Below are 26,474 nucleotides of genomic sequence, written 5' to 3'. Positions count from 1 at the left end.
AACGAAGAAATTTCAGACAAACAAAAGCTGAGAGAATTTCTCACCAACAAAACAAAGAAATTTCCAGATAAACAAAAGCTGAGAGAATTTCTCACCAACAGATCTGCATATAAAAAACAGTAAAGGTTTTCATGCTGGAGGGAAATGATACTAGATGGAACCTCTAATCTACACAAAGAGCATCTTCGTAAATGTTTACATTTATTATTTCTTATATTCTTTAAAAGACAACTCTAAGCAAAAATCACAGAATGAATTACGAGCTATATAACATGTATAAGTAAAATATATGAAAAGAATAAAATAAAGGCTGCAAGGGGGTAAATAGAAGAATTTTTTTTTTTTTTTTTTTGAGACAGAGTCTTGCTCTGTTGTCCAGACTGGAGTGCAGTGGCACAGTCTCGGCTCACTGCAACCTTGGCTTCCTGGGTTCAAGCGATTCTCCTGCCTCAGTCTCCCACGCAGCTGGGATTACAGGCGCCTGATAACACGGTTGGCTAATTTTTTTTTTATTTTTAGTAGAAACAGGGTTTCACCATGTTGGCCAGGATGGTCTCAAACTCCTGACCTCGTGATCCACCAGCTTCAGCCTCCCAAAGTGCTGGGATTTCAGGTGTGAGCCACCGCGCCCAGCTGAAGAATATTCTTATAAAGTTCTTATACATGAAGTAGTATAAAGCAATTAAGAGAGACTGTGATAAGTCAACCATGTATGTTGTAATCTCTAGAACAAGGGTGGGAAAAAAGAAATGTAAGAAGTATAGCAAAGATGAGATCTGCTAGTTTCATACTGTATCAACTCACCTAAGCTGAGACTAAATTCCTGAAAATTCCTTCCCTGAGTGGTCTGAGGTCAGGAATGGCCACAAAAAAACATGTGCAGGCCTGGCAGTGGCTCACACCTGTAAGCCCATCACTTTGGAAGGCCGAGTCAGGTGGACCACCTGAGGTCAGGAGTTTGGGACCAGCCCGGCCAACATGGTGAAACCTTGTCTCTACTAAAAATACAAAAAATTAGCTGGGCGTGGTGGCACTCGCCTGTAGTCCCAGCTACTCAGGAGGCTGAGGCAGGAGAATCGTTTGAGCCTGGGGGGCAGAGGTTGCAGTGAGCCAAGATCGCGCCACCACACGCCAGCCTGGGCAAAAGAGCAAGACTCTGTCTCAAAAAGAAAAAAAAAAAAAAAGTAAAGACAGAAAATATACTTTGGAAGGTGGAAAAAAAACAGCAGGCATTACTGCTCCCAAAAAGTACAGGCACAGCACCAAGTACTACCGCAGATGACAGACAATGTCCCTGATTGCCTGGCTCACATCACTGATACGCAGCAGATGCACCCAAGATTCCTCTAAATTCAGGCCAATTTTCCTCATGAACATAGATGCAAGAATCCTTAACAAAATATTAGCAAATCAAATCCAGGATTATGTAAAAAGGATAACAAATCATGACCAACTGAGGTTGCTCTCAGCAATGCAAAGTTGGTTTAACATTCAGAAATCAGTATAATTTACCATATTAACAGAACAAAGGAGAAAATCTATATCACCATCTCCCTAGAATATTCAAAACAAATTAATAAACATTCATAATAAAAACTCTTAGCAAATTAAGAATAGAAGGTAATTTCCTTAATCAGCAGAAGGACATCTATGAAAAATCTATAGCTTACACCATACTTAATAGTGAAAGACTGAATATTTATTCCTAAGATTGGGAAAAAGGCAAGAATGTTAAGAACGTTTGCTGTCAAACTATCACAAGGACAAAAAACCAAACACCGTATGTTCTCACTCACAGGTGGGAATTGAACAATGAGAACACTTGGACACAGGAAGGGGAACATCACACACTGGGGCCTGTTGTAGGGTAGGGGGAAGGGGGAGGGGGGAGGGATAGCATTAGGAGATATACATATGTAAATGACGAGTTAATGAGGGCAGCACAACAACATGGCACATCTATACATATGTAACAAACCTGCACATTGTGCACATGTACCCTAGAACTTAAAGTATAAAAAAAAAAAAAAAGAATGTTTGCTGTCACCACTTCTATTCAACCTCTATTATACTAGAGGTCTTATTACATGCAATAAAGTAAGAAAAAGTCATAAAAACTGGAAAGAATTACAGCTATCTTTTATCACAGACAAATGATTATATATAGACAACTCTGCATTCTTTACATTAAAAACCTCTAGAAGAAATAAGTAAATGTATACAGTAACAAAATACATCTATGACAAAAGCCCACGATTACCATATGAGGTACACACTGTCCAGGGACCTTAGGTTGGCCAACCCTGCCCACAACCGCCAGAGCCTGGGTGAGCCGTCACAGGGCCAAGGGACCAACTTGCCCCACCTGCAGTAGCCAACACCCCCAGATGCCATCCTAGAGCCTGTGGACTGGCCTGCCCGACTCTGCAACCCACTGTCAGTGGCTGCATGCACCATCCAAGAGCCTGAGAATCAGCTTGACACCTCCTGCCTCTGTCACCACTGAGGGAATTCATAACAAGACCAGCTCTACAAGAAATGTTTAAGGAGTTCCTACATCTGGAAGCGAAAGAATAATATTTATCATCATGAAAACACATTAAAGTGGCCAAGCATGGTGGCTAACGGCTGTAATCCCAGCACTTTGTGAAGTCAAGGAGGGCAGATGACTTGAGCCCATGAGTTCGAGACCAGCCTGGGTAACATGGTGAAATCCTGTTTCTACTAAAAATACAACAGTTAGCCAGGCATGGTGGTGCATGCCTGTACTCCTAGCTACTCGGGAGGCTGAGGTGGGAGGATCACCTGAGCCAGGAGTCAGAGGGATGCAGGCAGCCAAGATCACACCACTGTACTCCAGCCTGGGAAATAGAGCAAAGACCTCATCTCAAAAAAAAAAAAAAATTAAAGCATAAAATTCACTGGTAGAGAGCAGACACATAAATGAGAAAGAGGAAAGGACTCAAATGTAACCACTGCAAAAAACTACCAAATGGTCGGATGTAGAGGACTACGTGCTCGCAAACGAGACGTTCCCGATAAGTCCTGCTCTTGCAAACGAAGCAGGGCGTTCCTTCCCTGCAAACAGGGAGGACACAGAAGCCAGCTGCAAACAGCAGACCCTGGGGGCTTGTTTACGTGTAAACATCTTGAAAATCCAGAAAGTCAGGGAAAGGTCAGAAAAACAACAATGTGTCTTGTGACTTGGTAACATTCCACAAACGACTGTATAAAATAAAGCAGAGCATGTCGTTTGGGGCGGCCACCATGTTTGTTTTGTCTTGTGTTGTCTTGTGTGTTCACTCTTTATTCCTTTAAGAAACATGCGGACCCCAACATCTGGCGCAGCAAGCAGGGTCCGTGGCTCCACGAGAGCAAGGAACCGGAGGGGGAACACCCCCGGCAGGTAAATAAATGAAGGGGGTTCCACGGGAAAATTATGAGGAATTCCACCTCTCTGGCCTCTGAATATCTGCGGTTACTCCAGGGACTGTTGATGTCTATAGGAGTAGAAGTAAAAGAAAAGACTTGGAAGTGATTGTTTGCCCATGTTGAACAACATTGTTATTGGTTTCAATATCAAACCAAAGTGCAGTGCAAATCGAAAGGAATGGTTACAAGTGGTTAAAGTCCTGCATCAAGCTCATCAGCGAGGGCAAACGATGCCTCTGACTTTGTGGACTTTGTGTAGTTCCATTACTCAGGCATCAGAGTTATCTGAAACTGACTCAGAGCGTGGCGATACTGCCACAGGAGGTGAGGCATCTGAAGCTTTAGAGAGGAATGATCCTAGAGAGGAACATATTTACGCCCCGGTTGCTGAGGACAAGGAATTGGAAGAAGAGTTAATGCCTCCTTCATCTGAAGGAAATTCTGATTTGCAGCGTATTTTAGAGATGTTACAAGAGTTGTTAAAATTGCAAGGTGCTGCTGCTCCTGTTTCTCCTATCTCTCCGCCACGAGCCTTCCCTGTTAAAAAGATTTCCCTTTGCCTCCACCTCCAACCTCTTTGCCTATGTCAGGTCAGGTTTTCTCTGTGCCTTTTCCTCCTGTAGGAGAAAAGAAGGAATTGAAGGAAAAGGATGATTTCGAGGAATTAGATCTATTCCCAATAACACGGGATGCTTTCGGCCCCAATGCTCAGTTCCCAAACGGTGGCCAGAATGTGACTTTTACAGTCCTACAATTTAAATTTTTGAAAGAAATGAAAGCTGCAACAAAAATTATTAAGACCTTTAAAGGCCAGTGGAGCCAATTTAGGTGAGTATATTCGGGCTTGTGCAGGCGTTGGGGGAGCTATTTACAATGCTCAATTGTTTGCTGGGGCACTTTCTAAGGCTTTAAAAGGCAATTCTAAACAAGGTATATGCTATCAATGTGGGAAACCCAGTCATTTTAAAAAGGAATGCCGGAAAAAAATTAGGCTCTTCTGCTCTAAAAGAAAAAAGGTTACCATCTGATATGTGTAAACAATGTGGCAAGGGCTGACATTGGACCAATGAATGCCATTCAAAAACTGATAAGAGATACAGGGGGGCGGAGCAAGATGGCCGAATAGGAACAGCTCCAGTCTCCAGCTTCCAGGGCAAGTGACACAGAAGACAGGTGATTTCTGCATTTTCAACTGAGGTACTGGGTTCATCTCACTAGGGAGTGCCGGACAGTCGGTGCTGGTCAGCTGCTGCACTCTGGGGAGTGCAAACGATGTGGAAAAGGTCGACACTGGACAAGTGAATGCCGTTCAAAAACTGGTAAGAGTGGAAATTTATTGTCACCCCTCCCAGTAATGGGAACCGGGGCCCACAGGCTTGGGGCCCCAACAATTACAATGCAGGCCTACCACAATACCCAGTGAGCGATGGCTTACAACATCAAGGAATGACTTCAAGTCATCCTTAAGGGTATCACCCCATACCCTTGTATCCCAGCTTCATGCTGCAACTAAGCAGAGTGCTGCTGCTGATTTAGCTATTACTCAACCTTATACTCTGTCTCCTAATGGAGGAATATATGTTAACTACTGGAGTGTGTGGCCCTTTGCCAAAGGGACATGTAGGACTTCTGTTAGGTCAAAGCAGCAGCGCTATGTGGGAGTTAATGGTGGTCAAAGGAATTATTGATCCCGATTTTACTGATGAAGTCCTTATTATGGTACAAGTCGCACAATTTATGCGCCTAGAGGCAGGGGAACGTATTGCACAATTGCTTTTATTGCCTTTTTTTCCTTTCCTATCTAGAGATGTGTCTCGTCAAGGAGGTTTCGGTAGTACTGGGAAAACTGTTTTCTGGGAAACTTTAGTTTCTGATCAAAAACCTTTATGTTCATTGCAAATTAATAGGATACTTTTTGAGGGATTAGTCAACACAGGAGCGGATGTATCTATTATATGTTTGGCTCAATGGCCTGATCATTGGAAAAAGAAACAAGTATCAGTTACTCTATCTGGCCTAAGTACTGCTTCTATAGTCTACCAAAGTGTCCAGCCCCTGAGCTGCGTAGGACCTGAAGGACAACAAGGAAAAGTGTTCTTTTATATTGTTCCCATTAATATTCACCTTTGGGGCCATGATCTTTTACAACAATTTGGTGCCTTTGTAAGCATTCCTCATATTTCTTCAGCTGCCAAAAATAGGATGTTCAAAACGGGCTACAATCCTTTACACTCTTAGCCACTGTCCACAAGCCTCAAGCTTTACAATTGAAGTGGAAAACTACAACTCCTGTTTAGGTGGAACAGTGGCCATTATCTAAAGAAAAACTTAAGGCTTTAAAGAATTTAGTTAAGGAACAATTGGCCGAGGGGCATATTGAACCAAGTACTTCTGCATGGAATTCCCCTGTGTTTGTCATTAAAAAGAAAAGTGGAAAATCTCACTTATTAACTGACCTTAGAGCTGTAAATGCTTGTATTCAACCTATGGGGACTTTACAACCTGGGCTTCCTAATCCAGCTCTTATCACCCCTACTTAAAAATTGCGACATCTATTTGCTACCTTGGAAGGAGATTCAGATTTAAATAGTTCTCGTCAATTATCCCCTGTAGCAGAAGAAGAACTGTCATTGTAGAAAATAGAATTAGTGAAGCTCACCTTGATTATATTGCACCCAATCTTCCACTTTCGTTGTGTCTTTTTCATACTCCCCATTCGCCAACGGCCGTTTTACACCAAAATAATAATATTCTGGAGTGGCTGTTTTTGGCTAATAAAGCCATTAAGAAAATTCACCCATATATTGATAAATTGGCTGAATTAATTACTAAAGGACGACATCGAGCTCATCAGTTGCTTGGCGCTGACCCTATAAAAATTATTCTCTGTTGGAAACTCATGAGGGTTGGCAAGTGGCTTGCGCTGAGTATACTGGTTTTTTTTCTCTTTACTGCCATATAATCCTATCTCTTACACTCCAGTTAAAGTTCCCACCTTTTTTACTGATGCTTCAAGCAATGGAAAGGCTAGATACTGGACTTCAGACAATTCAAAAATTTCTCACTATCCATTTGAATCAGTAAAACAAGGAGAACTTTTTGCCATTCTTATGATTCTACAAGACTGGCCTCAAACCCCTTGTAATATAGTTAGTGATTCCCAATATGCTGCATATGTAACTAAATATATTTCTCAGACTTCTTTACCATTATTTCCTCAAACTCCTTTACAAAAATTATTTTATTTGTAACTCCTACTTCCCGCACTGCCCCCCTTTTTATCACTCATATTCATTCTCATTCAGCTTTGCCAGGACCTTTATCTTTTGGCAATAGTCAGATTGATTCTTTACTTATTGGCAGTGTCCAACGGGCTCAGGATGAGCACCAACTACATCATACTAATAGTCTAGGATTACAACGGCGATTTTCTATAACACGCCGTCAAGCCCGAGCTATTGTCAGAGCCTGCCTATCTTGTGCTCCTATTATTGCACCTTTTTTAAGTCCAGGTATTAATCCTCAAGGCATTCAACAAAATCACATTTGGCAAATGGATGTAACTTATGTTCCTTCTTTTGGTCGTTTAAAATATGTTCATCATACAATTGATACCTGGTCACATTTCCAATGGGCTACACCATTGCCTTCTGAAAAGGCTGACTCTGTTATTACTCATTTACTTACTTGCTTTGTGGGTATGGGAGTTCCTGCTGAACTAAAAACTGATAATGCCCCTGCTTATGGCTCTCTCGTAAATTGGCTGCCTTCCTTTATACCATATTCGTCATTCCACTGGTACTCCATTTAACAGTCAAGGTCAAGCAATTATTGAAAGAGCCAATGCTACCTTAAAATTACAACTTTTAAAACAAAAAGGGGGAGATGGGCGAGATTCCCCAAAACATCAAATTCTGAAAGCCCTTTTTACTTTAAATTTTCTCAACCACTGGCGTCAATTACAGCAGTCTGCAGCGGTGAAACATTTTCAACAGCCTTTAGAAAAGCCGCAAAACAGTAATCTGTGGGTGTATTATCCTTCATTACAAGGGAAATATTTAAAAGGAAAAGTTTCACAATGGGGCTGAGGCTATGCTCTTGTCCGTACAGGTGCCGGAGACAAGTGGTTTCCATCTCGACGGTTGAAACAGTGCCATGGCGAAGAGGAGCCGATCCGAAGAGTTCCTGAAGGAATTCCAGGAGCTAAATCTGAATGCTCAGAGAACATTCACCTTCAGAACTCGGCGTGTGGAACCCCCGACATGGGGACAACTGAAAAAGTTAACTCAAGAAGCTGAAGGGGTGGTTCAACAAGCTGGGCAGCCCAAAACCCCACTGACTTTATTCCTGGCTATGCTGGCCGTAGTAAATTGTCAGGTAATGGCTGGAGAATTTATATACTGGGCTTATATTCCTTTTCCACCCTTATATCAAGGTGTGGCCTGGGGAGACAGAGAAGTCCCAGTATTAACTAATGACACTGCTTGGATGCCATCGCCTTTTTTAAACCAGGATCCTGAATTAGACACTGGCACAGTAAATAGTTCATATCAATTTGGGGTTGAAGGGTTACCTATATGTCTTGGGGGTAGTCCACATTGTCTGCATCTTTCTCATGAGGCTTGGGCTGCTCGCTATAACCACAGTCATATCTCTGCCTTTACTATGATTATTGTGGCTCAAAGTTTTAAGTATAATCATACTGCAGTACTTAATGAAACTCTGTCAACTACATTATCTTTATGCCCCAACCCCGATGTGTCCGGAGGTGTTTCCCAACTAGAGTGGACTAGATGTAGAGGTAGTGGGCCACGATTGTTGTTAGAAGTAAAAGGGAAGAGTCGTAAATACCTTGTTACAGATTGGAGATTTTCAGACTAAATTCAGCCATGTCAACCTGCGTTGGCATAAAGGTAATCACAGCATTTCTGCAGATGGCAATGAAACTATTATTTGGCATGATGGTGGTCTATCACCCCCTATGCCACATTTGGCTAATACCTCACAAATACAAAATCATATTTGGAAGTTGGTAGCTGCTGGTAAACCAATGTTCATGGGAAACATGTCCTAAATCTTACTAATATTGCTAACCCTTTTCATATATCTTTGCATCGAAATAGTTCTAGATATGTTATTGCATGTGTAAGAAAGCCTTACTTGTTGTTGACAGGAATTTTTAAGTGGGATAATAATACAGGGGTAGTTAACTGTACAAACAATTGTACGTTCTTAAGTATAAATACTACTTGGTGGAATAATAATTGGCATGAGTCTCATTCCGATTTATATATAGTAAGAGCCAGAAAAGAAACCTGGCTACCTGTAAACTTAACACGTACTTGGAGTGAATCTGCTGGGGTTACTCAAATTTACAAGGTTATGCAAGATCTTGTCCACTGCAGTCGGAGGATGGTTGGAATCGTCGTGACCGCGGTGATAGGACTTGCAGCAATTGCTTCCACCGCCGCTGTTGCTGGATTAGCTCTACACCAGAGTATACAAAATGCAGAATTTGTGCAACAATGGCATGAACAATCACATTTGTTGTGGCAGCAGCGAGACATAGATGCTCATTTGACTGAACGAGTGGATAATCTGGAGCAAGTGGTTTCTTGGTTGGGAGACCAGCTAACAGTGTTGAATACCCTAGCTTTGTTGAAATGTGATTGGAATACTACCCAATTTTGTATTACTCCTGTTCCTTTTAACAGCACTGTACATAATTGGACTGAGATAAAGAGACTCTTAATTGGTCATAATAATCTTTCCCTAGAAATACAAGAATTAACACAGAATATTTCTGAAACATTTCGCAATCAGTTACCGTTGCTGACTAGTGCAGATTTGATGACGGGTATTGCACAAAGTTTGATGTCTTTGAACCCTACGAGCCCTGTAAAAACTTTGCTGACCTCTGTTTCTAGCAATGTATTGATTGTTGTTCTTGCTTTTGTCATTTTCACAGTCTGCTGGAGACGGTGCCAAAGGGCAAACACCAAATCCCAGCGAGCCCAACAGGTAATGATGGTTTTGAAAGAAATTCAAACTTGTAAATAAAGAAAGGGGAAATGTAGAGGACTACGTGCTCGTGCTCGCAAACGAGATGTCCCGATAAGTCCTGCTCTTGCAAACGAAGCAGGGCATTCCTGATAAGTTCTGCTCTTGCAAATGAAGCAGGGCGTTCCTTCCCTGCAAACAGGGAGGACAAAGGAGCCAGCTGCAAACAGCAGACCCTGGGGGCTTGTTTATGTGTAAACATCTTGAAAATCCAGAAAGTCAGGGAAAGGTCAGAAAAACAACAATGTGTCTTGTGACTTGGTAACATTCCACAAACGACTGTATAAAATAAAGCGGAGCTTGTCATTCGGGGTGGCCGCCATGTTTGTCTTGTCTTGTGTTGTCTTGTGTGTTCATTCCTTTGTTTAGGAAACACGCGGACCCCAACAGCTGGACGTGATGGCTCACACCTGTAATCCCAGCACTTTGGGAGGCCAAGGTGGGTGGATCACCTGAGGTCAGGAGTTCAAGACCATCATGACCAACATGGCAAAACCCCGTCTAAACTAAAAATACAAAACTTAGCCAAGCGTGGTGGCAGGCACCTGTAATCCCAGCTACTAGGGAGGCTGAGGCAGGAGAATCGCTTGAACCTGGGAGACGGAGGTTGCAGTGAACCGAGATCACGCCATTGCACTCCAGCCTAGGCAACAGAGCAAGACTCCACCTCAAAAAAAAAAAAAGGAAAGAAAAGAAAACCATCAAACTAAGCTGGGTCGCAGTGGCTCATGCCTGCAATCCCAGCACTTTTGGAAGCCGAGGAGGGTGGATCACCTGAGGTCAGGAGTTTGAGACCAGCCTGACCAACATGGTGAAACCCCATCTCTACTAAAAATACAAAATTATCCGGGTGTGTTGGTGCACACCTATAATCCCAGCTACTTGGGGGGGCTGAGGCAGGAGAATCACTTGAACCCAGGAGATGGAGGTTGCAGTGAGCTGAGATCACGCCACTGCACTCCAGCCCAGGCAACAGTGCGAGAATCTGCCTCAAAAAAATAAAAAAAGAGACAAAAGATCAACTAACGTTGTTTTTTTGAAAAGATAAAAAAGATCAATAAACGACTCATGAGACTAACAAAAGAAATTCAGAAATGAAAATGAAGTCATCATAACTGATACCAAAGAAACACAAAAGATCATCGCAGGTTATTATGAACAGCTATATACCAACAAACTGGAAAACACAGAGTAAATGGGTGAATTTCTAGACACAGATAACTACCAAGATTGAACCATAAAGAAATAGAAAACCTGAACAGACCCATAAAGAGCAACAAGACTGAATCAGTAATAAAGTCTCCTAAGGCTAAGTGCAGTAACTCACACCTATAATCTCAATGCTTTGAGAGGCTGAGGTGGAAGGATTGCTTGAGCCCAGGAGTTGGTGACCAGCCTGGGCAACATAGAAAAACCCATCACTACAAAAAATATTCCAAAAAAAATTTAGCCAGGCAACACCTGTAGTCCTAGCTACTTAAGAGCCTGAGGCAGGAGGATCCCTTGACTTTAGGAGTTTGAGGCTGCAGTAAGCTATGATAATACCACTGCATTCCAGCCTGGGTGACAGGATAGACCTTGTGTCTTTAAAAAAACAAAACAAAAAACAAACAAAAACTCCCAAAAAAGAGAAGCCCAGGACCAGATGGCTTCACTGCTGAATTCTACAAAACTCTTAAGAAAAACTAGCACCAATTCTTCTCAAATATTCAAAAAATTAAAAAGAAGGGAATTCTTCTTCATTCCTTCTATGAGACAGTATTACCCTGATATCAAAACCAGGCAAGAACACAACAAAAAAAGAAAACTTATCCCTGATGAACATAGATTCGAAAATCCTCATCAAAATATTAGCAAACCAAAATCAATGGCACATTAAAAAGATCACTCACCATAAGCTGGATTTATGCCAGGAATGCAAAGATGGCCCAATATGCACAAATCAATAAATACAGTACATCACACTAACAGAATCAAGAACCAGAATCATATTTTCATTTAAATAGACATTGAAACAGCATTCAATAAAATTCAACATCCATTTCTGATAAAAACTCCAGAGTATAGAAGAAACATATCTCAATGTAATAAAAGCCATATATGACATACCCACAGCTATCATCATACTGAATGCGGAGAAACTGAAACATTTTTCTCTAATATCTGGAACATGACAAAGATGCACACTTTCACCACTGTCATTCAACATAGTACTAAAAGTCTTAGCTATAATCAGACAAGAGAAGAAGTAAAAGGCATCCAAATTGGAAAGGAAGAAGTCAAATCATTCTTGTTTGCAGACAACATGATCTTAGATATAGAAAAACCTAATACTTCACCAAAAAACTTTTAGAACTGATAAACAAATTCAGCGAAGTTACAAGACACAAAATAAACAAACTAAAATCAGCAGTACTTTCTATACACCAAAAATGAACAATTTGAAAAAAGAAAAAAATTAGGAAACCAATCCATCCCACTTACAATAGCTATTAAAACAACAACAACAACCACCTAGGAATCAATTTAACCAAGAACATAAAAGACCTCTGCAATGAAAATTACAAAACACTAATCAAAGAAATTGAAGAGAACACAAACAAAGGTATCCCATACTCATTGATTAGAAGAACTAATATTGTTAAAATGACCATACTATCGAAAGTAATCTACAGATACAGCATAATCTCTATAAAATACCAAGGACATTCTTTACAGAAATAGAAAAAGCAATCCTAAAGTTCACATAGAAGCACAATAGACCCTGAATAGCCAAAGTAATAGAAAAAAGAACAAAGCTGACTTCAAAATACACAACAGAGCTATAGTAACCAAAACAGCAGGGTATTGGTATAATAAAAGATACATAGGTCAGGCACAGTGGCTCACGCCTGTAATCCCAGCACTTTGGGAGGCTGAGGTGGGTAGATCACCTGAGTTCAGGAGTTCAAGACCAGCCTGGCCAACATGATGAAACCCTGTCTCTCCAAAAAATACAAAAATTAGCTGGGTGTGGTGGTGGGCGCCTGTAATCGCAGCTACTCCGGAGGCTGAGGAAGGTGAATTACTTGAATCCAAGAGGCAAAGGTTGCAGTGAGCTGAGATTGTGCCACTGCACTCTAGCCTGGATGACAAGAATGAAACTCCATCTCAAAAAACAAAACAAAACAAACAAACAAAACAGATATAGACCAACAGAATAGAGAACCCTGAAATTAAAAATATTAATAAATCCACATATTTTTAGCCAACTGATATTCGGCAAAAGTACTAAGAATACACATTGGGAAAACAGTCTCTTCAATAAATCGTGCTGAGAAAAATGGACAACCATATGCAGGGGAATGAAACTAGACCCCTATCTATCACTATATACAAAAATTAACTCAAAATGGATTAAAGACTTAAACATAAGACTCAAAACTATAAAACTGCTGGGTGAAAACACGTCAGGACAAAAACACATCAGGACAAAAACGTAGACAACAAAAACAGACAAATGGGACTGTACTAAACTAAAAGGCTTCTCCACAGCAAAAGAAACAATCAACACTGTTAACAGACAACCTGTAGATAGGAAAATACTTACAAACCATTTGACTAACAAAGAATTAACAACCAGAATATACAAGGAATTCAAACAACTCAGCAGCAAAAAAAAAAAAAAAAAAAATCCCACTACTACAAAGTGGGTGAAGTATCTGAACAGACATTTCTCAAAAGAATACACAGAAATGGCCACCAACAAATAGTATCTCACCCCAGTCAGAATGGCTACTATCAAAGACAAAAAATAACAAATGCTGGCAAGGATGCAGAAAAAAGGGAACTAATACACTGTTGGTGGGAATATAAATTAGTATAGTCACTATAAAAAGCAGTGTCGCGCTTTCTCAAAAAACTAAAAACAGAACTATATGATACAGCAATCTCATTACTGGTTATTTATAGAAAGGAAAGGAAATCAACATCAAAAGGATGCCTGCGCCCCCATGTTTATTCCAACACTATCCATAATAGCCCAGATATGGAGTCAGCCTAAATGTCCATCAACAGGCAAATGGATAAATAAAAATGTGGTTTATATACACAACGGAATACTATTCCTCCATGAAAAAGATTGGAATTGGGCCAGGTGTAGTGTGCCTCAAGCATGTAATCCCAGTGATTTGGGAGACTGATGCAGGAGGATTGCTTAAGGACAGGAGTTGAAGACCAGCTTGGGTAATATAACAAGACCCTATCTCTACAGAAAGTAAAACAAGTTAGCCAGGTGTGGTGACACATGCGTGTAATCCCAGTTACTCAGGAGACTGAGGGGGGAGGATTGCTTAAGCCCCAGAGTTTAACATTACTGAGACCTATGATCATACCACTACACTCCAGCCTGGGCAACAGAAAGATGCTGTCTCTAAACATAAACAAACAAACAAACTACAAAGAAAAAGAATGAAATCCTATCACTTGCAGCAACACGGATAAGCCTGGAGGATAGTATGTTAAACTAAGTAAGGCACAGAAAGATAAATATATGCTCTCAGTCATATGTAGAAGCTAAAAAGAATTCTGAGCTCATGGAATTAGAGTATAGAATTGGAAATATTAGAGACTGGGAAGGGCAGTGAGAAGGGGAGAATGGGGAGAACCTGGTTAACAGATACAAAATTACAGCTAGATAGGAGGAATGAGTTCTGGTGTTCTACAGCGCTGTAAGGTGACATGGTTAACTATAATTTATTGTATATTTTCAAAAAGATAAAAAAGCAGACTTTAAATGTTCCCAAAAAAAAGTTTAAGGTGAAGGATATGCTAATTATCCTGATTTGATCACTATACATTGCATATTCTTATGAAAAGATCACTTTGTATCCCACAAGTATATACAATTACTACATGTAAACTAAAAATACAAGGGAAAAAGTTACTGTACGATCCAGTAACTGCACTTGTGGTTATATACCCCAAAGACTTTTAAGGAAGCAAGGACTCAAAACATATTTATACACCCATGTTCATAGTACCATTGTTAACAACATCCAAAATGTATAAACAACTCAAATGTCCATCCATAAATGAAAATGTAGTATGTTCATGCAACAGAGTATTATTGCTCCTTAAAAAGACAAGAAATTCTGACATACGCTATAAAATGGATATACCTTAAAAATACTATGTTAAGTGAAACAAGCTAGACATAAAAGGACAAACACTAAATAATTCCATGTCTATAAGTACTCAAACTCACAGAAGCAGAAAGGGGAATGGGGAGTTAATGTTTAGAAGCAGAAAGGGGAACGGGGAGTTAAAGTTTAATCAATAAGAGTTTGGGGGAAGATGAAAAAGTTCTAGAGATGAGTGGTGGTGATGCTACATAATAATGTGAAGGTACTTACTACCACTGAATTGTATGTTCAAAATGGCTAAAAAGGTAAATTTTATGTTATGTATATTTTACCAGAATTTTTTTTGTTTTAAAGCTTACTGTATGGGGGTAAAGTGTGGTGGCTCACACCTGTAATCCCAGCACTTTGGGAAGCCAAGGCGGGTGGATCACTTGAGGTCAGGAGTTCAAGACCAGCCTAGCCAACATGTTGAAACCCCGTCTCTACTAAAATGACAAAAAATTAGCTGGGCACGGTGGCACGTGCCTGTAGTCCCAACTACTTGGGAGGCTGAGGTTGCAGTGAGCCAAGATGGCACCACTGCAGTCCAGCCTGGGTGGCAGAGAGAGACCCTGTCTCCAAAAAATAATTAAACAAATAAAATAAAATAAAATACAAGCTTACTGTGTGGTTTCATATACATAACGTTTTAAAACTTGCAAAACTAACATATATGTAATGTCAGAAGTCAACCTACTAGGCTATCCTGAGGGGTGAGAGATAACTGAATGAAAGAAGGAAGCTTCTGGAACTCTGATTATATTCTGCTTTTTTTTCTTTTTGTTGTTTAAACATAAATTTTTTTCTCACAATTCTGAGATGATAAATCCAAGATCAAGTTGTCAGCAGTATGGATGTCTTCTGAGGCCTCTCTCCTTGGCTTGTTGATGGCTATCTCCCCCCTGTGTCTTCACATTGTTCTTCCCTGTGTCTCTATGTGCCCTAATCTCCTCTTTTTCTTTTTTCTACTCTTGTCACATATTCTGTTCTTTTAACCAAAGTGTTGTTTATATGGATGTGTTCATGTTGTGCAGATTCAAACTATACTCTTAGGATTTTTGTTCTTTGCTATCTGAATATTACGCCCTCATAAAGTTTAGAGTTTTCACTTGCTTTAGTTAATGACAGACTGTGATTCTGCTGAGGTGAGGATCTGGATGTTCACAACCAGACTGGTTTTCAGGAAAAAGTCACCTGCCTAGTAAGTGAGCCCTGCTTAAGAGTCCAACATCCATGCTATAGTGCACTTATACTGCACGCTGTCTGTCTTTGGCACACAGACTACAATTTTTCTGAAGTGGCAAAAATATTAGTTCTATTTCAAAAGTGGCCTCAAAATGAAAGTCAATTTCTACTATAAATAATAGAATAGAAAATGAAGGCCTAAGAAAGTAATATGAAAGTCTCTTGAGTATATGGAGAAAAGAATATCAAGAATCTACATCTTTGTTTAAAAGATTTATTCTACATGTCAAAGCATTTCCAAAGGCCAGCTGCTTTTAGTCTGTGACGTTAACTCTTTAGAATAAAAGTATCACACTTAAAAGAAAATAGGTGTTCTGTATTTAAAAACTGAGGAAGGCGGCCAGGCACGGTGGCTTGCGCCTGTAATCCCAGCACTTTGGGAGACCAAGGCAGACTGATCACAAGGTCAAGAGTTTGAGAGCAGCCTGGCCAACATAGCGAAACCCCATCTCTACTAAAAATACAAAAAATTAGCCGAGTGTGGTGGTGGGCGCCTGTAATCCCAGCTGCTCGGGAGGCTGAGGCAGGAGAATAGCTTGAACCCAGGAGGCGGAGGTTGCAGTGAACCGAAATCATGCAATTAGACTCTAGCCCAGGCAACAGTGCAAGACTCCATCTCAAAAAAAAAAACTGAGGAAGGCTAGCCAGGCGCAGTGGCACATGCCTGTAATCCCAGCACTTTGGGAGGTCAAGCCGAGCTCAGGGATTCGAGACCAGCCTGGCCAACATGGTGAAACCCCATCTCTATTAAACATACAAAGAAATACCCAAGCATGGTGGTGTGCATCTGTGGTCCCAGCTGCATGGGAGGCAGAGATGGGAGGACTGCTTGAGCTCAGGAGGCACAGGTTGCCGTGAGCCGAGACTGCATCGCCGTACCCCCGTCTGGGTGACACAGCGAGACACTGTCTCAAAAAAAATAAATAAATAACTGGGAAAGCTAGCAAAATTATTCTTTTTTTAATCAAAATAAAAAATGTTTTGAATTTTTAGGAAATGATGTGTTTAATAATACTCTCAAAGGATATCCAACAATATTTAATAGGGTTGTATTAACAGAATTAAAACAGGAAGTTCTTTGATCATTCATACAATTTATACGTAGGAAAGCAGAAGGAGTGGGCTCCAAAAACAGTGCTATTTAAGTTCTAAATTGAGTACTAGTATATAAATTTTATCCTGGATAGTTTTAAAAAATGATACTTAAGCAAGAATTATGCATGTTTTATGAATATATGTGAACCAAAAGATCTTTGATTGATAAAATTATATTCAGATCCCTTCAAAAAGAGAAAAATTTCAGTAAATTGTACACACTGTTTATACTATACGTTTTGGTAACAAAAACTAGAGAACAGATTCATTATAAGAGCTTACATTATCTTTTCTATCCACAAGAGGGAGCAAACATTTAACACATCTAGGGAATTTCATTTCACAATAGCTTTCACACAAGACTTTCAGGAAATAATAAAACTGCCAAAAATATTCATTGAATGTCTCTATCATGTGCCAGGCCTAGTGCTAGGTTCTGGAAATACAGTGGATAAAAGATTTGGCTCCTGCCCTCACGATTCACAATTATTCAGATAACAAAGTACATCTAAAGATTTATAAGATTCTTTAAATGGACACAAACCATACTTAGCTTTTTTATAATTATTATAAACTATAATTTATAAGTATTCTGTCTTACCAGAAGCTATAAATATGATGTAACGCTATACAAATTATCAGTAATTATAGTCTACAACTCTTAAAAAGCAAATAACACATATTAGGCAATTTATCGCATAAACAACAATAAGCACCAAGATGCAAATACCTTCTTTTTTCCAAGTAGACTCCAATGATCTATGCCACTCATTTTTTTCATTTAGCTTAACCAAAATGTTAGCAAATTAGCATTTATTTAGGGGAATCTGGGGCTGTAGTTAACAAAGCATTTCAAGAGAGGGATATCTTTGAAATGTACTGATAAGTAGTAAAATCATAATGCCAACATGGGAAATTCTCAATTACAGCCTATTAATGACATTCTAATACATCTTGGTTCTTTTGTTTTAAAGAAGAATGGATTCCAAAAGGGCATAATGAGCTAAGCAGGTGACCTCAGGAGAGTTCTTCCAAGTAGGTGTGTTTATACAGAAGCAAAACTTAGGGTACAGTACTATGCGGGAAGGTATATTGGCAGGAAACAATGTGTAATGGAAAAAAAACTGACTCAAAGCACAACTAGCTTCAAATGCAGCTTTACCATTTAACTAGTCCTGTGACTTTAGTTATTAACCTCTCTGAGTCTCAGTGTTCTCATTCATACAATGGTAATAACAACAATCTTGCAAAGCTGCTGTAAGGATTAATAATAATGCAGGTAAAGCATCAAATAGCCCAATTTTACAACGAGAAAACTAAAGAAGGCAACATAACTAGGGTTAGAAATCAGAAAAACTGTGGGCCAGAACGTCTTTATTTCTAGTAAAACTCCTTAAATTGAAGTCTACTTAGTCTAACATTAATTAATCACAGCAGCTTTGTTATGATTAGTGTCTACACGATACATTGTTTGTCCATCCTTTTATTTACAACCTAGCGAAGCATCTTTATATTCCAGATGCTTCTCTTATACACAATATAGATCAATATTTAATTTTCATCCAACCTGACAGTCTCTACCTTTTGATAACTATTTACCCTATTTACATTTAATGTAATTACTGATATGGCAGTAGTTTACTGTAAGTTTACTATCTGGGTTCTTGTTTTACTATCATGGTTCTTTTATTTTGTTTCCACAATCTGTCCCAATTGTTTTTCTTCAGTTATACTTTCTTATCTGCATTCTTTAGGGTTAAGCATATGTATGAGTTGGTTCACGCTGCTGATAAAGACACACCCAAAACTGGGAACAAAAAGAGGTTTAATTGGACTTACACTTCCACATAGCTGGGAAAGCCTCAGAATCACGACAGGAGGCGAAAGGCACTTCTTACATGGTGGCAGTGAGAGAAAAATGAGGAATAAGCAAAAGCTGAAACCCCTGAATAAACCTATCAGATTTCACGAGACTTACTATCACAAGAATAGCAGGTGGCTGGGCCCAGCGGCTCACGCCTGTAATCCCAACACTTTGGGAGGCTGAGGCAGGTGGATCACAAGGTCAGGAGGTCGAGACCATCCTGACTAACACGGTGAAACCTCATCTCTACTAAAAATACACACACAAAAAAAATTAGCTGGGCACAGAGGCAGGCGCCTGTAGTCCTAGCTACTGGGGAGGCTGAGGCTGGAGAATGGCATGAACCAGGGAGGCAGAGCTTGCAGTAAGCCAAGATTGCACCACTGCACTCCAGCCTGGGTGACAGAGCAAGACTCCGTCTCAAAATAAATAAATAAATAAAAATAAAATAATAATAATAATAGCACGGGAAAGACTGGCCCCCATGATTCCATTACCTCCCCACTGGGTCCCTCCCACAACACGTGGCAATTCTGGGAGATGAAAATTCAAGTTGAGATTTGGGTGGGGACACAGCCAAACCATATCATTCCGACCATGGCCCCTTCAAATCTCATGTCCTCACATTTCAAAACCAATCATGCCTTCCCAACAGTCCCCCAAAGTCGTAACTCATTTCAGCATTAACCCAAAAGTCCATAGTCCAAAGTCTCATCTGAGACAAGGCAAGTCCCTTCCACCTATAAGCCTCTAAAATAAAAAGCAAGCTAGTTACTTCCTAGATACAATTAGAGTACAAGGTATTGGGTAAACACAGCCATTCTACATGGGAGAAATTGGCCAAAACAAAGGGGTTACAGGGCTCATTCAAGTCTGAAATACAGCGGGGTGGTTAAATTTTAAAGCTCCAAAATGATCTCCTTTCACTCCAGGTCTCACATTCAGGTCACACTGATATAAAAGGTGGTTTCCCATGGTCTTGGGCAGCTCCGCCCCTGTGGCTTTGCAGGATACAGCCTCCCTCCTGGATGCTTTCACAGGCTGGCACTAAGTATCTGGAGCTTTTCCAGGCACAGGGTGTAAGCTGTCGGTGGATCTGCCATTCTGGGATCTGGAGGATGGTGGCCCTCTTCTCACAGCTCCACTAGGCAATGCCCTAGCAGGGACTCTGTGTGGGAGCTCCAACCCCACATTTCCCTTCCACACTGTCCTAGCAGAGGTTCTCCAAGAGAGCCCCACCCCTGCAGCAAACTTCTTCCAGGGCATCCAGGCATTTCCATACATCTTCTGAAATCTAGGCGGAGGTTCTTAAACCTCAATTCTTGACTTCTGTGCACCTGCAGTCTCAACACCACGTGGAAGCTGCCAAGGCTTTGGGCTTCTACCCTCTGAAGCCACAGCCCAAGCTCTATGTTGGCCCCTTTCAGCCATGGCCGGAGTGGCTGGAACACAGGGCACCAAGTTCCTAGGATGCACTTGGTACGCCAGGGCCTGGCCCACAAAACCACTTTTCCTCCTGGGCCTCCATGCCTGTGACGGGAGGGGCTGCCATGAAAGTCTCTGACGTAACCTGGAGACATTTTCCCCATGTAACATTAGGGTCCTTGCTACTTATGCAAATTTCTGCAGCCAACTTGAATTTCTCCTCAAAAAAATGGGTCTTTTCTACTGCATCAGGCTGCAAATTTTCTGAACTTTTATGCTCTTTTTTCCTTTTAAAATGGAATGCTTTTAACAGCACCCAAGTCACCTTTTGAATGCGTTACTGCTTAGAAATGTTTTCCGCCAGATACCCTAAATCATCTCTCTCAAGTTCAAAGTTCCACAAATCTTTAGGGCAGAGGCAAAATGCTGCCAGTTTCTTTGCTTAAAACATAACAAGAGTCACCTTTGCTCCAATTCCCAGCAAGTTCCTCATCTCCATCTGAGACCACCTCAGCCTGGACCTTATTGTTCGTATCACTAATAGTATTTTTGTCAAAGTCATTTGACAAGTCTCTAGGAGGTTCCAAACCTTCCCACATTTTCCTGTCTTCTGAGCCCTCCAAACTGTTTCAACGTCTGCCTGTTACCCAGTTCCAACGTCGCATCAAAATTCTCCAGTATCTTTTTGGCAACGCCCCACTGTACTGGTACCAATTTACTGTATTAGTTTGTTTTCATGCTGCTGATAAAGACATACCCAAAACTGGGAACAAAAAGAGATTTAATTGGACTTACAGTTCCACATGGCTGGGGAAGCCTCAGAATCATTGAGCCTGTGGGTGCACGGAAGTTAGAATCATGACACAAGTCTTACATGGCAGCGGCAAGAGAAAAATGAGAAAGAAGCAAAAGCAGAAATCCCTGATAAACCCATCAGATCTCGTGAGACTTATTCACTATCACAAGAATAGAGAGGGAAAGACCAGGCCCCATGATTCATTTACCTCCCCCTGGGCCCCTCCCACAACACGTGAGAATTCTGGGAGATACAATTCAAGTTGAGATTTAGGTGGGGACACAGCCAAACCATATCAGCATATTTTTAGTATCTATTTTATCTCTTCTATTAGCTTTCTAACTATATTTCTTCTCTTTATTAGTGGTTGTTCTCAGAATTACAATATCCATCCAGAACTTATCAGTATACCTTAATATTACTGCACCCCATATAATGTAAGAACCTTGCAATACTTCTTTCCTGATACTGTTGTCACATATTTTACTTCTACGTAATTTTTTAAATACTTACCCATATATATGCAATTTTCAGTGTTCTTCATGTCTTCCGTAGATCCATATTTCCATCTGATACCATTCCTCTACAACCTAAAGAAATTTCTTTATAATTTCTTATAATATGCAGGTCTGTGGGCAACATATCTTCCCATATTTTATCATATAACACTGTCTCGGCCAGGTATGGTGGCTCATGCCTATAATTCCAGCACTTTGGGAGGCCAAGGCAGGAGGATCACTTGAGCCCAGAAGTTCGAGACCAGCCTGGGCAACAAAATGAGACCCTGTCTCTACAAAAAAATTAAAAAATTAGCCAAGCATGGTGGTGCACACCTGTGGTCCCAGCTACACAAGAGGCTGAGACAGAAGGATCACATGAGCCCAGGAAATCAAGGCTGCAATGAGCCATGTTCATACCACTGCACTCCAGCCTAGGTGACACAGTGAGTTTCAAAGATAATAATAAATAAGTAACTGAAAAAAAATTTTTAAGTCTTCACTTTTGGTTTTGAAGGATAATTTTGATGAATATAAAATTCTAGCTGATATTTTTTTCTTTCAACACTTTAAAGATATTATTCCATTATCCTCTGGATTCCACTGTTTCTGATTAGACGTTAGCTATGACTCTTGTCATTGTTCTATTTATGAATGTTTTTCCCCCTCCTCTGGATGTTTTTAAGATTTTATCTTTGGTTTTTAGCAGTTTGATTATGATGTGCCTACAAGTGATTTTCTTTGTATTAAACCTACTTGGTATTCACTAAGCTTCTTCAATCTGTAAATTTATGTCTTACACCAACTAACCACAAAGGTACTGAAAAATGTAGCAATAAGACCCATATAACCAACAAGAAATCTTTGAGAATTGTTTTAAATAGGAGAAATGGTAGAATTTCAAAAGGAGAGAAAAACAAAAATTAAGATAACTAGAAACTTTGTATGCTGCCATCAATTAACACCAAAATTTTATAATTAATAAAGATGTTGGCCTATATATTTTTTTCTAGGAAGGATGATCATTACAAATCACCACGAATTCATTATTAATAATTCATGCCAAAATATTTTTCGATAGATGACTTGACTAGCATGTCAAAAATATAACATATATTTCCCAGGCTGGTCTCAAACTCCTGCCTCAGCCTCCCAAAGTGCTGGGATTACAGGCATGAGTCACCACTCCTGGCCTGATTTACCCCTTTTTTTTTTTTTTTTTTTTGAGATGGAATCTCACTCTGTAACCCAGACTAGAGTGCAGTAGCAGGGTGTCAGCTCACTGCAACCTCTGCCTCCCAGGTTCAAGCAATTCTCATGCCTCAGCCTCCCAAGTAGTTGGGATTACAGGCACCCACCACCACGCCCCCAGCTAATTTCTGTATTTTTACTAGAGATGCGGGGTTTCACCACGTTGGCCAGGCTGACTCAAACTCCTGACCTCAAGTGATCTTCCTCCCTCAGCCTCCCAAAGTGCTGGGATTATGGGCATGAGCCACCACGCCCAGCCTGATTTACTCTTAAAGCTACATTTTAATAAGTACTGACATCCTGAGATTTGCCAGGCAATGTACTAGGTACTAGTAATACAGAGATGAACATGACACAGTCCCAAATCTCAGGGCACTCAGTGTTAACTAACAAACTAATGTTCATTTACATATGCAAATGACACAAAGCTTAAACAGCTACATCCTGATGACAAAATCAAGATACAAAGACCCAATCATATCTTTTCCTTCTTATTTCAACAAGCTCAAAATTAACTAGTTCAGTTCAATTTAATATTCAGTGAGAATATACTATGTGCCAGGAAGCATGCTAGGCACCAGAAATAGCAAAACAAATAAGATATAGTTCCTGGCTATAAAGAACTCACAAATTAATAAGAAAGACAAGCAGATATTTACAAAGTAACATGATAGTTATAATGACAGATGGATATACAGGAATGAGAAATACATATGAGTATTGCAGATTTATTTTTTTTAAAAAGAAGAAGAATGAGAAATACAGAGGAGGGAGTAAGTAACTGTCAGAGAACACTTCACAGGAGATAATGTCTACACACAAGTGTGCGAAGACAGAGTCAGGCAAAACTGACAGGAGAACTGACAAAAGCAGAGACACACAATGACATAAGTTCAAGAAAATTACAAGCATCAAAGTATTACTACAGCACAAGGCATAGGGTATAGAAGGCCAAATCACAAGGAGCTTTGTTAGCCTGCCGGTGAACTTGACCCTCATTCTATGTAAGCAATTTAATTTGGAATTCAAAGGAGGACAGAAATGAGGCTGCTGCTTTTGGACTTAGTAGCATATATTTAATGGATAGTGAAAACCAAAGAAAGGATGATTACTTGGAAACCATATGGGATGAGGTAGAGTGGAAAGGAAAAGGGGACAGGACAGACTCTAATGTACATTAACACTGAAGAGAAATATAAGGGTAAGAGGGAGTCAGTCGAAACAGAGATGCAGAAGCCAAAGGAAATGTAGGAGAAAACTGATGGAGCAAATTCCTACAGAGATGATTTAAGAGCAGGTAGAAAGATTCAAGTTGGCAAAGTTCTTCACTGAGCTAAAGAAATTCAAATGATTGAATTTAAGATGAGGGAGGTATGCCTTACTTAGGTGGGATATTTATGTTACCACCCACCAATATGTGTCAAAATTGTAAGGTATTAGTATCACACATTGTACATTAATAGTAATACAATGTGCACAACTAGGGGAAAGTCCATTCTACTGTATTCCAAATCTCTTTTGGAATATTGTATTCACTCTTGATCTCTTCTTTTGAAGTGTTTCATTGACAGACAAGCACATCCAGAGAGCAGCTAAGTAATAAGAGTGGTAGAAAGAACTGAAAAATTAGGACTCAGATAAGAGTTAATGCTAACATAGTTGCCTTCATATGGGGGGGTAGGCACAGATTCTGTACAGGTCTAGAGTAAATCAGTAAGTTACAAAGAGGTAAAATTTTATTAGCTGCCTTACAAAGTAGTGATCCCCTAATTACCAAAAGTTTTCAAGCAAAAGATGGACATGAGGAAAGATTCAGAAGGGATTTCAGCCCTGGGACTTTGTACCACATGATTCTCATGGTTTTACCAACCATCTGACAGTTAGTTGTATTCTGCCCTATGACATATCTAATATTATTGGTTTAAAGTACTATATGAATATACCCATTTTAACCACTGGAACCAAGTTCTATATTCCTTTATTGTTATTCCGCACTATAATTATTTCCAAGGATTTTAAGAACAATGCCCCCCCATCTTAATTTTTGTATCTCTTCCTCCTCTTCCCAATCCCTATTCACCTATACCTAGTATAATGCCTGCCACAGAGCAGATATTCAATAAATCTTTGTCAAGTGAGTGAAAATATGAATAAAAACCATGTCAGGTAATATGTATTTCTCTGTATTCCTTACATCCTTGCATTATAAGACATGTGAGGTCATTTAAGTATCTCTTGAATAAATTAATGTCTGGTATACCCTCAGTACATACTGATTTAAGCAATAAGAATTAAAGACACTGTTTTTTTATTAGGCACAATTGTTCATACTGACAAAACTCCATGATATACCCATCTTTCTTCTCTGACCACAATGCCAACCATACCACTAAGAATACTCTGAGTAAATTGCCTGGTTAGGCAAGCTCAGAACATCCTATTTGACATCACTATAGCAATTGTGGAATGGCCGGGCGCGGTGGCTCAAGCCTGTAATCCCAGCACTTTGGGAGGCCGAGACGGGCGGATCACGAGGTCAGGAGATCGAGACCATCCTGGCTAACACGGTGAAACCCCATCTCTACTAAAAATACAAAAACGAGCCGGGCGAGGTGGCGGGCGCCTGTAGTCCCAGCTACTCAGGAGGCTGAGGCAGGAGAATGGCGTAAACCCGGGAGGCGGAGCTTGCAGTGAGCTGAGATCTGGCCACTGCACTCCAGTCCGGGAGACAGAGCGAGACTCCGCCTCAAAAAAAAAAAAAAAAAAAAGAAATGCAACTTTATTTCTGAGTTTTCTATTCTGTTCCATTGGTCTATGTGTCTGTTTTTGTACCAGTACCATGCTGTTTTGGTTACTACAGCCTTACAGTATACTTTGAAGTTGGGTGGTATAATGCCTCCCACTTCGTTCTTTTTGCTTAGGAATGCTTTGGCTATTTGGGCTCTTTTTTGCTTCCATGTGAATTTTAGAATAGTTTTTTGTAGTTTTGTTTAAAATAATCTTGGTAGTTTGACAGGAATAGCACTGAATGTATAAAATGCTTTGGAGAGTATGGTCATTTTAATGTTATTCATTCTTCCAATGCATAAGCACGTTTTTTCATTCATTTGTTTCATCTCCGATTTCTTTCAACAGCATTTTGTAGTTCTCCTTGTAGAGATTGTCATGTCCTTGGTTAACTGTATTCCTAGGTATTTCATATTCTTTGTGGCTACTGTAAATGGGATTGCACTCTTGATTTGACTCTAAGCCTGAGCGTTACTGGTGTATAGAAATGCTACTGGCTTTTTGTACACTGATTTTATATCCTGAAACCTTGCTAAAATTGTTTAGCAGTTCTAGGGGCTTTTGGCAGAGTTCTTAGGGTTTTCTAGGTATAGTTTGACTTCTTCATTCCCTATTTGAATACCTGCTCTGGCTAGGACTATGTACTATGACCAATACTATGATGAATAAGAATGGTGAGAGTAGGCATCTTCACCTCGTCCCAGTTTTCAAGGGGAATGGTCCCAGCTTTTATTCATTAAGTATGATGTTGGCTGTGGGTTTGTCATAGATGGTTCTTATTACTTTGAGGTATGGTCCTTCCATGCCTAGTCTGTAGAGGGTTTTTATCATGAAAGGATGTTAGATTTTATTGAAAGCTT

General features: G+C 40.1%; 1 protein-coding gene across 4 annotated transcripts in view; it reads right to left on the bottom strand.

Annotated features, from left to right (window-relative positions):
- The window catches only part of FAF1 (Fas associated factor 1), a 534,320-nt gene that overhangs the window by 480,781 nt on the left and 27,065 nt on the right, over nt 1–26,474 (bottom strand). Inside the window, exon 1 of one of the 4 annotated variants that reach the window (XM_033226427.1) lies at nt 7,541–7,699. The exons of the other annotated variants lie outside the window; for them this stretch is intronic. Within the exon in view, the coding sequence (XP_033082318.1) occupies nt 7,541–7,660 (120 nt within the window). The 5' untranslated portion in view covers nt 7,661–7,699. Of the gene's footprint in view, nt 1–7,540; nt 7,700–26,474 lie in introns of those variants that run through there. 4 annotated transcript variants of the gene reach the window in all.

This window comes from Trachypithecus francoisi, unplaced genomic scaffold (assembly GCF_009764315.1).
Source record: "Trachypithecus francoisi isolate TF-2019V2 unplaced genomic scaffold, Tfra_2.0 Lachesis_group12, whole genome shotgun sequence".
Classification (NCBI taxonomy): Eukaryota; Metazoa; Chordata; class Mammalia; order Primates; family Cercopithecidae; genus Trachypithecus; species Trachypithecus francoisi.
This window is presented reverse-complemented; position numbering and strand designations above follow the sequence as displayed.